We start from the raw sequence: 15,461 nt of genomic DNA, 5'->3' as shown, positions 1-15,461 counted from the left end.
TGCTTTTCCTGCACTAGAAAAGTCAACCTTTTTTTGTGAAAGGCAATGCAATCCTATTTTATTTCATTCTCAGTAGCTATAGCGAGCGCTATCAAAAAGAGAGGAATGTCAAATATGTGTGGTCAGCACAGCTCTGAGAGAAGGTTCCCTCACTGAGACACAGAGCTGCTATAAGACCAGCAAGTGTGACATTTACTGAAAGCAAATCTAGGACACGGTTTCTTTTACATTTTAAATGTCAATGTTAGGACCCAAATTCAACCACCGCCTCTTGTCAGCTGAGTTCTCTGAACGTGACTTGACTATTTCACTCATTGTAGAAAACTTTCATGTAAAGAAAGAAGAGAGGAGCTTTACATGAAACCTGGTGGATACCCAAAAGTAAGGAGTGTGCTGGATGATCTGCGTGTTTCTGCAGTTACTTAACTTTCTAATAATTTAAATTAATCAATAAAGATGATAATTCTTTGTACTATTTTCTCAATACATATTTCATACTTGATGCTGTTGATGCCGTAAAATATTATTGCAAAAAGCCTGATTTCCATGCCTAAAGGAGTCTGCTGTGAAATATACCACATTGCAGTGTATGTCATATCGAATTTGAGAGACAAGTACTTGCTTATGTGTAATATCTGTATAGAAACTATAAAAAAAGCAATTGGTCAACGTAAGAAACTCAAATGACATTTTTAACACACATATACAAAACAATCTGAGGTTTTGTATATGTGTGTTACAGGGAAAACTGTGTGTAACAGGAAAAAAAAAGGCTTGGAACCATGATCTTGTGACACTTGACTTTTGACCCTGCAACAATGGCAGCCTGTAGAACTTGTCGCTTTAATAGCCGTCTGCTGAACCGGCGGTGATGCAATACCTGAGTAAGTGTGCATTGGTCAAGCCCTATGTAAATACAACTGTCAAAGGAAGTGTATAGTGTAGAGGTAAAGAAAGATGAAGTCATCTTTCATTTACTGCTTGTTACGCTGCATTGGGGAAAATCAGCCATGGCAGTATTCTGTACACAGGAACAGGAGGGGAACAAACCCTCAGGGTCATTCAAATTGTACGAATGTATGATTCTGAGGAAGGTCAATCATCAAAGAACTCCAGGGCACTCTCTGGCACTCTTTCTGTCTGTTGTTTTTTTTTTTGAAATACAGATGTATGTAAAGTCCCTTTGTTTTCTATAAAGATCATAAGATAAAATATGTTTTTTCTCCCCTTGCTATACTGTAAAGATAGTAGAACCAGTATCAAAACACAGTACACTGACTTTGGGCTCAAAACCTAGAGAATCCAATAAGAGCAACCACTGCAATCATTGCTCAGGTGTATTATAGACTAAGAGACTAAGATTTCACACTCGAAAGGAGTTTAATATTAACTATTTTATTGGGCTATAGTGGCGCTAGGGCAAAGTTTTTTACACTGGTAGTGCAAAAAGACGTTTGCAGGATGTATTAGCAGAACACATATACTGTACCATATCCACAGTTTAATTATCTCATGGCTAGACATGGACTTCCGTAATAGTAATCACCTACATCCACATTGAGCATATTCCTTCATCCTGCAACATGCCACTTGGGAATTGTTGCTAGCTGGTTATGTTTTTGTTTTTGTTTTACTATTTACTTTCGTTACTTCAGCTAATTTTTTACTAGCATACTACATGGTCTATGTTTATATGTCAGGTTGGGTCTTAGACTCCACCTCTCTGGGAACATCTCAGGCCACCCTGAGTGTGAGGGCCTGTCTCCCCCCACCACACTGATGCCAGTCGCTGATGCCCTCACCCGTCAGTGCATTGGTGGTTCTCAGTGTCCAGAGCTGGGCGCTCGAGTGTGTACTGGCTCACTCCCAGCGGCTGCTTGGTGGGGCCCTCAGATCTCGGCTCTCTGGGCCCAGGGGCTTGGCCCGCTCTGGCATAGCAGGCTGCCGGCAGAGCCTGCAGGCATGTCACTGCAGCCCCCTGTGGCTTCTGCGCCATTACTGCTGGTTTCCTTGGTGTGTTGTTCTCTTTTGCTTGTTTTCTTTTTTTTCCAGCAGGTGATCCATCGGATTTTCAGTCTTTTCTCTCTGTCCCTCTCCCCCTCTGTTTTTCTTTTCCTCTCCTTTTCTTTAACTTCTCTTGTCCCCCAGTCTTTTGTGTTCAGATTGTAATAACTTAAAAGTAAAAATATAAATAAATAAATAAATAATAAGGATCAGTCAAGTGGACCAGCCTGGCAAAGCCGTAATGATTCACTTAGGAAAATAAAATCTGTTGGGCATTTTTATTGGCCTTCAGACAATAATCCTGATTGCTGCAGACAACATAAATAAATAAATTAAATTAAATAATAATTAAGTTGGACAGTGAATATGGACTTAACATGGAGAGCTACACATCATTTGTCTGAGAAGTAGTAGTAATATTACTACTGGAGCAGTAACATTCATAATGCCTAAGAGTCCATTATTACTTTATGCCTTGTTTTTATTGGCCATCAGAATCAAATAATGCTTCCCTCTTTGCTTTTATCATAGTATAACAGGCTTATAGTAACAGTTAACTCTATCAAACTGGAGGATGATAAAAAATAATCCCAGTGCAATTCCAGTCACTCTTTATCATTTGACTCATCCTACCCAGAAACAGCCAAACACACTGCAAAGCCTTTGGTCCAGTAATATTTTACATACCATAAATGTCTTTTGTTATGGTAAAAAGAAGACCATAACAAACAGATGTGAAAGAACTATGGAAAAAGTTTACCAATAAAATATGAGATAAAATGGGATGAGAGAAACTTTTACATCACTTTGCCTTAAATCGCTGTGGTCGTTACAGCTGATAAAGACCTTTCTGACAAACAAGGCTTTTCTACTGCAGACTCTTTGAACTATAGAACAACTGATAGGGGCGATGACCCAGACAGGCCTAACAGTTCTTGTAATACGTAGTCTGTAAAATAATGAAACATAAGAGATACCGGCTACAGGACTGATAGTAAAGCTGACCAATAAAACAACTGAACTAGACACAATACAGGACACACATAAAAGGTATTATGAAAAATAACTGCACTGTCTGCCATCATGTTCCACATTGTCTTCCATTGTTTTGCTTGTGGCTGATTCTTGCTGGTAGCTTTTACTGTAAATTTAACCACTGTCTAAAAAACAAGACAGAGTTTGTCAGTGAAAAACATGGACTGAATCTATATGTACAGTGGGGCAAAAAAGTATTTAGTCAGCCACCGATTGTGCAAGTTCCCCCACCTAAAATGATGACAGAGGTCAGTAATTTGCACCAGAGGTACACTTCAACTGTGAGAGACAGAATGTGAAAAAAAAATCCATGAATCCACATGGTAGGATTTGTAAAGAATTTATTCGTAAATCAGGGTGGAAAATAAGTATTTGGTCAATAACAAAAATACAACTCAATACTTTGTAACATAACCTTTGTTGGCAATAACAGAGGTCAAACGTTTACTATAGGTCTTCACCAGGTTTGCACACACAGTAGCTGGTATTTTGGCCCATTCCTCCATGCAGATCTTCTCAAGAGCAGTGATGTTTTGGGGCTGTCGCCGAGCAACACGGACTTTCAACTCCCGCCACAGATTTTCTATGGGGTTGAGGTCTGGAGACTGGCTAGGCCACTCCAGGACTTTCAAATGCTTCTTACGGAGCCACTCCTTTGTTGCCCGGGCGGTGTGTTTTGGATCATTGTCATGTTGGAAGACCCAGCCTCGTTTCATCTTCAAAGTTCTCACTGATGGAAGGAGGTTTTGGCTCAAAATCTCACGATACATGGCCCCATTCATTCTGTCCTTAACACGGATCAGTCGTCCTGTCCCCTTGGCAGAAAAACAGCCCCATAGCATGATGTTTCCACCCCCATGCTTCACAGTAGGTATGGTGTTCTTGGGATGCAACTCAGTATTCTTCTTCCTCCAAACACGACGAGTTGAGTTTATACCAAAAAGTTCTACTTTGGTTTCATCTGACCACATGACATTCTCCCAATCCTCTGCTGTATCATCCATGTGCTCTCTGGCAAACTTCAGACGGGCCTGGACATGCACTGGCTTCAGCAGCGGAACACGTCTGGCACTGCGGGATTTGATTCCCTGCCGTTGTAGTGTGTTACTGATGGTGACCTTTGTTACTTTGGTCCCAGCTCTCTGCAGGTCATTCACCAGGTCCCCCCCGTGTGGTTCTGGGATCTTTGCTCACCGTTCTCATGATCATTTTGACCCCACGGGATGAGATCTTGCGTGGAGCGCCAGATCGTGGGAGATTATCAGTGGTCTTGTATGTCTTCCATTTTCTGATGATTGCTCCCACAGTTGATTTTTTCACACCAAGCTGCTTGCCTATTGTAGATTCACTCTTCCCAGTCTGGTGCAGGTCTACAATACTTTTCCTGGTGTCCTTCGAAAGCTCTTTGGTCTTGGCCATGGCGGAGTTTGGAGTCTGACTGTTTGAGGCTGTGGACAGGTGTCTTTTATACAGATGATGAGTTCAAACAGGTGCCATTCATACAGGTAACGAGTGGGGGACAGAAAAGCTTCTTACAGAAGACGTTACAGGTCTGTGAGAGCCAGAGATTTTCCTTGTTTGAGGTGACCAAATACTTATTTTCCACCCTGATTTACGAATAAATTCTTTAAAAATCCTACCATGTGAATTCATGGATTTTTTTTTCACATTCTGTCTCTCACAGTTGAAGTGTACCTCTGGTGCAAATTACTGACCTCTGTCATCATTTTAAGTGGGGGAACTTGCACAATCGGTGGCTGACTAAATACTTTTTTGCCCCACTGTATGTGTTATAATAGAGATGTGCCATGGGGCTATTAATGGTCATAGGTCCAGCTGCTATATATAATGTATCGTAGTCTAATGTTATGGATAGATTAAAAAAAAAAGTGTGAAAAGTGTCAACACTTAGCATTTTTACAGAGGCCAGAAGTTCCTTCATTTCTTTTGAGTATTAATGTCTGTTTAAAAATTATAATTTTATTCTACAAGTAGAGGGCAGTTAGCTTAGCTTCGCAGGCAGGCTTTGTTTAAAAGTTAATAAAATGTCACCTTCTGCCTTAAAGTTAAATACTTTTGTTTAGTTTGATGACAAGTCTCAACTTTATATGAGGTACATGAGACCATTTCAAGAGCACTGACTTGCTGGATTTCTCTACTCTGTGTGAGTTTGCCAAACAATCAGAAACTCAGAAAGGTATCAGTTAAACAAATGTCTATTTTGCATGTATGCAGTCCTTTTGTGAATCATGCAAAATGTTATCATTGGCTCCCAATGTTGAATCAAAGACCCACTTGTTTTTCTTGTGAGCCACTGGGTTACCCATACATACAAGATCGTGTGTATCAAGATCTAAGCCATTTCCTTCAAAATGCCCCACCAAGCCTGATGCACTACACAGAAGGAGCTGTGCTACTCATTATCTACATTTCATGTTCACTTAAAACCTGTGTCATGTTACACGGGCTGAACTGAAGAAAAGTCAGAAACCAAAACAGGTTTGAGGGCAAACCTACTCTTTCCTAAGGAAGCCCTAAACAAAACCAAACCCATCCCACCCACGGGCACGAATTCTCAATCAAATTACCTCCCACGTAGAATCCCTCCGGATGGGTTTAGACAAAGAGCAGTGATGCAAGGTCTCCGATTTCCCTTTCAGTGTTGATCCAAGTACATACAAATCATCATCGACATGCTACGACTAGTCCGGACAATACATTTGCTCGAAGAACTTCTACACCACCCTTTAAGAGTTTAGAAAAGTGCCAGTTCAGATTAACCAAACTTGCCTCTACCATTGCGGTACACCTCAATAAACATCAGCTGTGTGACTAAACTGAGGAGGTTTACTGTCGTTTGCAAGCACAGTGTCAAAGCCAGTTTCGTTAAATCCACTTGATGAACATTTAATGAGCTGAAGAACTGAAATAAAAACAACAAAATATAAATTTAGCCTTCGGGTGTTGTTAATCCCCTCATTCTCCTTTTATAAATCTGCTCTGTATTTTTTTTAATGGTATATTATCTTTATATTTAAATAAGACTAATAATTACCGAATACCATTGTTCCTACATTAGCATTTCTAGCTAATGCTAACACCAGCTAATACCAATTCGCTTACCTGCTAACAATGATAACGCTACTTTGCTAGTATTTATAAGAAAATGTTTGTAGAGTTCACTGTCGTAAATGAAAATGTGAGTGTGCTAACATTTGTTTAATGTTTATTACAACAATGTATGCACAGAACTTGGGAAAAAAGCATTTTCTTATAATGCAGCTTAACTGGACTGAAGCGTTTTAAACAGATTCTGAGGATGATGGAGAAAGCATTATTGGATGGCTGTTCCTGCTCTTATTGTGTTATTGCTACAGTCTTTTATTTTATTTTTACTTGTAATTTTCCAGTTATTATTATCCAGAATTGTAATAACTATACTATGTTTAAACAGTTTTTTATGGATATTTAAAACAGGACGATCTTGAAAATGAGAGCTCGTGTCACAGTGAGATTATTGTGAACAATTTATTTAAGTTTTGCTAATAAGCACTAAATGCAAAGTGATGAAGTGACTTTTTTCAATATACAGATTGGAAAATAAAATAAAAACTGGCAGAACCAGAAAACACAATGTTTGTCAATCCGTCTGTCTCTCCATCCATCCAATTTTTGTTACTGTTATATGAGAAAGCAACTACTGTATGCCACTCATCACAATCAGTCAGAATTTCGTATAAGTGAGGAAGACAGTTGAAATAGTTGGAAAAAGAATGAGTGCTTCAACAAACCATGGAAACTAACAATAAAGGGTGTATTCTGAAAGTGTGTGTGTGTGTGTGTGTGTGTGTGCGTGCGTGCGTGCGTGCGTGCGTGCGTGCGTGTACGTTTATTTTATAAACAAACAAGTAGGATTTGAGTGCACCATACGAGACCACAACCACCTTCTCTTGGCACCAACTCCTTCTTTGTTGTGGTTCCTGTCAAAAACAAAAGGTCCGTATTCCATCTTTTCAATAGAGCCCTAAATAGCTGGCTCTCTTTGGAATGACTGGCTTCAGTCTGACGTCCACGATCCAACACGCAATCTGGGCCTGCTCACTGAGAGCGCTCACCGAATTTATGAAACATATTATGTAACTTATTATTCAGGAAATGTGCATGCATATTTTATAAGACGCAGAAAACGCGAAGCTACAAACAAAAATAATTAATCTGTCCTTGAAGCTGGGCTTGCAATGCATTCTAGACTGATTTTCAAATACAGGTCTGCTTCCAGGAAGGGTGGAGCACACCGTGAGATCTTCCAAGTAGACACCAAAATTGCTATGGAGGGTGATGACAAGTATTAAGCATTTACCCACATTCACCATTAAATACAAGGCACAGTTTACTTCACTGTTTTTTTAGTATGTGTGTAATTACCATATATTCGGCTTCAGGAGCATAAAACCTGTCATTAGTGTTGCATGCAGACAGTTTGTCCTCAAACCGGAAGGTGGCTCCCTGACAAAGACCGGTACTGCTGAAGAGTGTGTGTACTGTAGGTATGTATATGCAAGCATTGTGCTGTTTCATATTTGGAGTAGGTTGAAGTATATTTATATACGTTTATATAATTTTTTTAGCAGGCTTTTTCCCTATAGTGGTTAAAGTTGTAGTTTCTCATCGAAGTTTTTTGCTTAGAATTGCTTAGAGAAACATACAAAAAATATGGTGCAAAGAGCCACTTCGTCCCAGCATGCAAACATCGCCTTATAGATGAAGTAAGTGAAAGTGAAAGAGAAAGTGAACTGCAAAATTGATCCAGGTATCTTACAGAATGTCAGGGTGGCTGTGCAGCTGGAGCTCAGCAGAGGTTCTAAGCACCAAGCCAGAGCCTTGGACATTAATCCTGCAGAGATGCAATGCATCTCTCACCGTGAGAGAGCCTTCAATGCTTAGCACAAACGATACGGCAGAATTAAACCAGTTCTGTGAGAAGCCCAGAAGTCTGACTTTCAGGTCTGTAGCAGCTAACAGCAACATTTAAATGTTTGTTTGGTTTTGTTTAATGATAAGTGTACTGTAATCAGGAAACTTGTTGTGTTGCATTAGTTTAAGAGCACTGTCTTTGACTCAGATCACATTCTATGGAAAACCAGTTTTTCTTTTAACTGTACTCATAAACCTGCAAGGCGACATACAAACGTAGATCCAAGGCTATGATATTTCTATACTTTTCTAACTGTCGGCAGATTCTCGTGAACAAAGCCGTTACTGCTATCAGCCCATCACAAGTACAAAAAAAGGAAAACAAAATGTTTGAATTGTATAAACGACAAAAACTTCCTGGTCTGAAAAGTGAAACCAATACAGAAGTGCCTTTGTATATCAGAGTCAAAAAGGAGGATAAAGAAAGGAATGCCTTACAGTGTGACTGACAGGTAATAAGCATATGAGAGAAGCACATCAAGTCTTCACAAAACTAAGCAACATCACAGTGACTGCATCACCTCTTCTATACAATCTATGGGTTCTCCTTGAAGAGTTGCCTCATGTTGTTAGAACTAATGGAAGTAGAGTTTCTTTTTAAGCTTGTACAGTATAAGCTTTCATATTCAATTAGCCTTAATATTTGGGCCTGAGCCAGCAATTCTATTTCTAAACATTACTGCAGTAATGTCAATACATTATTCATGTTCAGTAATTTTATGTCCTTCAAGACGGCATTTCTATAGTTCCCTGAAATATTTCAAACAGTGATGGCTTATCTGCAGGGGTATGCAGGGGTATGGTTGGAACTAGGGCTGGGTATCGTCACTGATTTCTAGAATCGATTCAATTCCGATTCACAAGGTCCCAAATCGATTCGATCCACGATTCGATTTAATTCGATTCGATTCGATTTAAATCTGGGAAATTTTGACAGTCAGAAGTATAATTCAGATCAGAACATTTACATATTTTTGTATCTATAAAAAGGAAGCTGACACTCGCAAGACTTTATCCAAGGTGTGAGCATCACAGCAGATGCCTTTGTGTCAAAGTAGCTGAGGATAAAACACAGAAAAACATGAAGGTTTTCCTGGCCTGGGATTTTATAAAAATATTCTGCAGTACATCAAAAACGAAAGAAAACCATTAATTAATGAACATTACCTCTGACGTTACAGCGGTTTTATTAGACACACGGCTAAGCATTTTGCATTTTGAATAATATTAAAAAGTTTAAATTTGTTCAGTATTGAACAGCAGAAATGAGGTTTTCTTTTCGGAAGAATGTAAAAGGGAAAAAAACAGCAGCCGACAGCGCTGTAAACAACAGTAGACTTGTGCGTAACAAGCAAGCGAATAATGAAGAAAGCGAAACTGTTCGAGAGAGGGGGGGGAGGGAGAGAGGGAGAGAGAGAGAGCTGCGCATCGCAATGGAAGCAAAACAGTAAAAGAGTGAATTCATGACGATGTTTATGTGAAGCGTTTGGATCTTCTTTTGCTGCTGGTTCGGTCAATATTGTTTGGAGAGAGATCAAACTAACAGCTTTAGAATCAGCGCATAAAGGGCGTGAACACAAAGCGCGGACCCGGATCAGCGAGCTGTCGGCTTTCAGCCCCGACTGTGAGAAAGGCGACATCTAACTGATTCTGATCCGCGGGTCGCGCTGTGTGTTTAAGTCTATGTGCAGAATCCCTGTACCTGCTCTCATTTACTGTTTGGTGGTTCTTGAAATTTTGTGAGATGTCACCAGAGATTCTGGCATTTCGGACAAAATAAATTTATATTAAAAAATCGATTCAGGATTTTAATGAATCGATTTTACGTTATCCAAGCCAGAATCGATTTTAATCGATGAATCGATTATAAAAACCCACCCCTAGTTGGAACAGCTGATCTGATCCAAAGCACTGGCCTAAGTGAGCCCCACTCATTCAACGTGAATTAAATCAGTTGTTGAAAAGGCAGGCCTGAGCCTCTCCCTGATCTGTGACAAGGCTCTGGTGTCAAGTGCTGCGCGGTCTCTGCAAAGGCTCGTCATAAATGCAAATGAGCCCACAGAGGTTGTTGACATAACTGCCTGTTGGCCTGGTTGTTCAACTAACTTGAAGCTAGTTTTGGCAGACTCGCTCGTTAGCTGACTAGTGTAGCAGTTAGCTCAGCTGGCTCTCCGATTCAAGCCGTTTTCTCCGCACTATTGTGGAAACAGGTTGCGTGCATTGTCTTTGGACAAAGAGGCCATACACAGCTGACAACAAAAAGTGGCATCAGCGCAGGAGAAAAAAACAAAAACACTGCAGGGGAGCGAGGGAGCAGAGGAAGAGGGGTGGGGAGATCCCAAGGCCTTTTACTGAGAAGTACAAGGAAGCAGATATTCCACTTAATTTGAGTCAGAACATTACAGGAACACGCTGGTGACACAGCAGTTCTGATTATCTTACTGTATAATGACTTGCTTATATGTGCGTCAACTTAATCAGCTCCAAAATGGGGATCTTCAAATAACCTTCTAGCAGGTTTTATCAAAGTGAAATAGACACAATAGGAAGACTGAATCTCTATAAAATAATAATACTAAGAAACACTTGTCTCAGTGGAATTCACTGCATGTCCTGTTTCTTTTAAGAATTCAAATCATGGTATTTATGGATATAAATCACAAAAAATCACAAAGTCAGAGCTTCTAGATTTTTCTCTCAACAAAAGTACAAACATTTCCAATGCCACTCTACCAAAGACCAATTATTAAAAGTCAAATAAACAAACATACTGTGTTTCTGTGCAAAATATCAAAAATAACAAACTGAGCTGCCTCCTCTAAACAGTGCATGTCAATTATCAGTGGTATCCACTGAATGTTAAGTGTCCTTGTAGTTTTCGCTCAGCTCTGGAGCCTGCTGGCTGCAGGGAGGCCTGCTGAGAAGGACCGGCCATTTCTCGTTAATCTCGGAAGGAATTTTTTTCTGCACTGCCAGAAGCACTCAGACATGATTAGGGAAAGAGAAAGGAAATGACAGAAGAGGCCGGAACAAAAAAAGTAAGAGAAATTAAGACAGCGATGAAGTGAATGACTGGAGAAGAAGATGGACAGAAATCAATGAGAGTGACACAGACACAGAGTCAGCAGCAGGAAAGATAAAACCCCACCCTGATTTCAGTAAAAGCAGGTTAACAGCGAGGTGCTGGTTAAAAAGAAGTAGTGATGACAGTTGAAGGCCGTTGGTCTAATTTGCCTGCAAATCAGAAAGCACAATTGTACAACACAAAGACACCTATTGTCTTATGAAAGAAAACGTGGCCCGGGGGTTTAGACTGTAAATACAGTTGCACTTCATCTATATGTAGCATGACTGTAATGATACAAATCATTTGCCTGCACCTTTCAACGGTACAACAGTCAATAGAGAGGGAGAGGAAGCAAAAAAGCGGCATGCATCTGAACTCGATTTCTGCAGGCTCATAAATACAAGCAGAAATGGAAGCTTGATAAAACTTACTCTCTTCCTCATTCGCGTGAACAAACGATGCTGCTCTCGACAGAACATCCAGTGGCGTCTCCATGCTTGGATGCCTGCAGGGCAGAGAGGAGGGCAAAGTGTCAAAACTCTTTAGGGATCACTATTTGTCAGTTTAAGCAAACAAAAAAAAGGAGTTAATATTTAATTTCCTTAAAAGCTCCAAAACTGTTTCAAAGTCTCATGGTGCACAAAAGTAAAAATAAGAAATCTGACTGCTTTAACTGATGCAGAATATAAATATAAAAGATTCTCTCGTTTTTTCCTCATTATATTACAAAATGTTGCTTCTCTACTCATCACTAAGATGATTGTGCTTAGTGTTCCTTTAGCACAATCACCTGTCCAAGACTTTGCCTTTATACTAGAATAGTCTCACCTGATTTAGGTATAAATATAAAATATAATAACAAAGACATTGTAGTCAAACATTACAAGCCAGTGTTTAATAGTTGTGTCCTTTCAGCACTAATGAAACAAACCAGCCTTTACTCAAAACAGAAATAAAAATGCAAATTTCTTACCAAATATATACTGTCATCAATATTAATATGTTTTTTTTTTTTTTATTATTTATAGGTTAAGTAGGTGTGTTGAGAATCTTAGCCACATACACTGGACCTTTCCCTTTTGCAATAAATGATATATTCCCAGTAAGCGTGCTTAGACTACGAGTGTCTTTGGTGCATGAATGCTGAGGGTCTACCAAGTGCTCATGTGCAACTCCTCAAAGATAACCATAACCCTGAAGTGAAAGGTTTACAAACTCTCTTAAAAGGCTACTTTAAATGCAATTTGGGGCAAAGTAAAGCGTGCAATTAATAATGTGATTAACATTAAACAAATCAAACACTCTTTAAATGGCTAAAATGTCTTTGTTTAGTTTATGTCTATTTCGTGGTTATAAGTGGACTGTTTTTAACTTTACAAGCTTTTATTTTGTTGATACTTCTATCGTTTATGTCATTAGACTGTGAAAATTATATCAACATATGGGTGTCAAATATATGACTTGTGGGCCAGAACATGCTGCCAAAGGGTTCAGTTTGGCAAACTGGATTGATTTAGAAAAATATATATATAATAACAATAAAATTAGCTGCAAAATAATTAAATTTTTTGGGAAAACACACTGCTTCTCCTGGTGTGGTGATGGCAGCATTGCTATACAGCAGAGAAAATGTATGGAAAGACTTCCAGAGCTCCAAGAGTTCTTTAAATTATTAAATACTAATCTGTTTTTCTGGGTTTTTAAGCTCCGTGAAACTCTATATGTGAAGGTTCACTCTAAATTGTGATGCACATGTAACTACTAAATTTAATTATTAATTTCAAAAACATTATGATACAATGGATTTACTGGTCCAACTCGCATGAGATCAAACCGGACTGTGGCCCATGAACTTAAATCGGCCCTGTAATACCAGATCATAATCATTAAAAAAGCCAGGTGCTTTCACTGAAATTCAAAATTGTATGAATGTTGTTTCATTGTACTGATCAGACTTGAGATCACATGTGTGACTGGTCCTTAAGAGTCTTTGTTGGATCCAGCTGATTGTCAATAAGCCTTTCACTTTTGGGCCAAGTTTGGGATTAAGAGTTTGCTGCACTGACAGCAAGCCCTTAATCCAGATGGATTGTGAAAGTACCTTCAAACACTTGTGTGGTCTGCGAGCCTCACTCATCAACATGAAGAAAGCATGGCCTACAATATATATCATTTTTTGCTGTCTTGTTCAGTAGTCGTTCTATAAAATAATTATGCTTCCTACACTGTCATTTATCATCAGCAGGAGTATGTATAAACCAGCCATCTGTCATTCCTGATGTAATCACACTTCATTATTACCACTTAGAGCTTTTTTATTCACTTTAGAGTTGTCATATTCTTATTCAGACACAGAGTTTTGTTTTCTTAGTTTGTTTTTTTAAGATTATTTTTTTAGTTCTCTCCTACAGTGTTGACTAGCTGAGCTATGAAAGGTATTTGTGGATTTATAAAATGCTCCAGCGCATTTCTCTTCCCTCTTTCTGCATTCCTAGGATACCTTGTTACTCAAGGAAAATAGAGTATCAAGCATCGTTACTACTGAAAAGTAGCCCTTACTACGACTTCAAATCAAACCGCAAACGCAGCAGGGTTACGCGGGGATACCTCGTTACTACACGGTGGTGAGCGTAAAGGAAACTCGACAAGCATTTGATGGGACAGGTCTGCGCTGAAAAAAAAAAAGCCGAATATAATGGTAGCAAGTGCGTCCACTTTTATTCCCACCGGTGAGAGTATTTATATCGGTCTGACTCAGTGCTTCCTTAACAGCGGTCCCTTAAGATGAACCCTATCCAGGAAGGATTAGAGCAAAAGGATCTGCACTGAACTCTGCCTGGCACTGGAGAGGAAATGCATAGCCTCTTGATATTGATAAGCTTTCACTCATTTCCTCCACACTCACTGCAAACAAGTGAAATCTCTAAAGGAAAAGCGTGTGGCCGAAAGCATTATAAAGTTTGGGAACCCGCCAGCACTGCTTCATATCGTGAATGAAATGTGTAAGAAGGCGCCCGATAATATTTCAGCCCTATTTTTAACCGCTCCAATACACAGGCTTCATTTACAAGCTTAATATTACAGGGAAAAAAGGGTCCAATATTTGTCCTTCGCAGCTTAGATAAACACTGCACTCTCACACTACTGGGGGGAAAAAACAAAAACGAAACAATGTCAGTGACACACAACTTCATTTTTGGCAGCACATACCTCCTTCAAGCGCCACTTTGGTATCTTCCAGAATGATAGCGTCCACACAAAAATTAACCGAAATAAAACATATGGTCCCAAAGAGAGTGCCAGAAAAATAAAAAAACTCAAGCCGCGACTGAGCGGTCCCGTACGAGGCCAGACAATAGTAGCAGAGCTGTCGGGACAAACTTGCTTGTAAACGAAGAGGAGGAGGAGGAGGCGGGGAAGGGAGGGAGAGAGTAGGAATGCCTGGAATGATGGAATTCAGTTCCTAGCAGGTGGTGAAAGTGAAGCGCGCTGATTGGCGAAGGACGGGAGCAGTGATATCAGCATATATTATGATAATGACGCATTGCATCACATCCTCTGGAGGTTTGTAGCCCCTGCTGTCACTGTGTGCAGCATTATTAGGTCTTACTCTGAGACTCGGAGATTGTGAAACGGTTATTAGGTGACTCAAGGGCACGTTTACACCCGCGCACAGTGCGAGTGTTAACCAGTGAGAATGGGGTGTGGCAAGTATTTAGACGTACTGACATGAGACGGGATATTTTAACTGTCAAAACTGTGTTTCTGACACCTTTTTTTATATTACAGGTGTTCTGACAAAACGTCCTACTTTGGCAAAACGTCCTACTTTGGCAAAACGTCCTACCGTAAGTAGTTTATGCACATTTCTGCTGTCACAGAGTCATTCCAGCACAAATGTAAGTAGGTATGAGGGTTTGCCACTTAACTTTGCCCATCAGAGTATGCTTGTAGCTCATAATTATAAAGTCAAGACGGTTTGCCACTTCATTTTAGCCGTTAAAGAATGCTTGTAGGTCACATTCACAAAGGTAGCATGGTTTGGCACATAATTTTACCCGTCAGAGTATGTGTCTAGCTGTTATTAACAAAGGTAAGATGGTTTGCCACTGAATTCTAGCTGTAAAATTATGCTTCTAGCTCATATTCACAGAGGTAGGATGGTTCGCCACTTAATTTTAGCTGTTAAAGTATGCTTGTACGTCACATTCACAAAGGTAGGACGGTTTGGCACTTAATCGTACCCATCAGAGTATGTTAGTAGCTTATATTCACATAGGTAGGATGGTTCGCCACTGAATGTCGTGTTGTGCGCATGCGTAGAAACAACGGGTAGGATGGTTTGTCAGGTAGGATGGATTCCCAGAACACCTGGTCGAGA

At 39.8% G+C, this 15,461-nt stretch overlaps 1 protein-coding gene across 1 annotated transcript in view; it reads right to left on the bottom strand.

Annotated features, from left to right (window-relative positions):
• The window catches only part of vgll4b (vestigial-like family member 4b), a 43,952-nt gene extending 29,407 nt beyond the window's left edge, over positions 1-14,545 (bottom strand). The window contains exons 1-2 of the mRNA XM_026167712.1: positions 14,291-14,545; positions 11,512-11,585 (exon numbers count right to left, since the gene is read on the bottom strand). Coding sequence (XP_026023497.1) covers positions 11,512-11,575 — 64 coding nt within the window. The 5' untranslated portion in view covers positions 11,576-11,585; positions 14,291-14,545. The remainder of the gene's footprint in view (positions 1-11,511; positions 11,586-14,290) is intronic.
• Positions 14,546-15,461: the final 916 nt, after the last annotated feature.

This window comes from Astatotilapia calliptera, chromosome 5, assembly GCF_900246225.1.
Source record: "Astatotilapia calliptera chromosome 5, fAstCal1.2, whole genome shotgun sequence".
Taxonomy (NCBI): Eukaryota; Metazoa; Chordata; class Actinopteri; order Cichliformes; family Cichlidae; genus Astatotilapia; species Astatotilapia calliptera.
The sequence above is the reverse complement of the archived record's forward strand: the minus strand, read 5'-3'. Positions and strand labels throughout refer to the sequence as shown.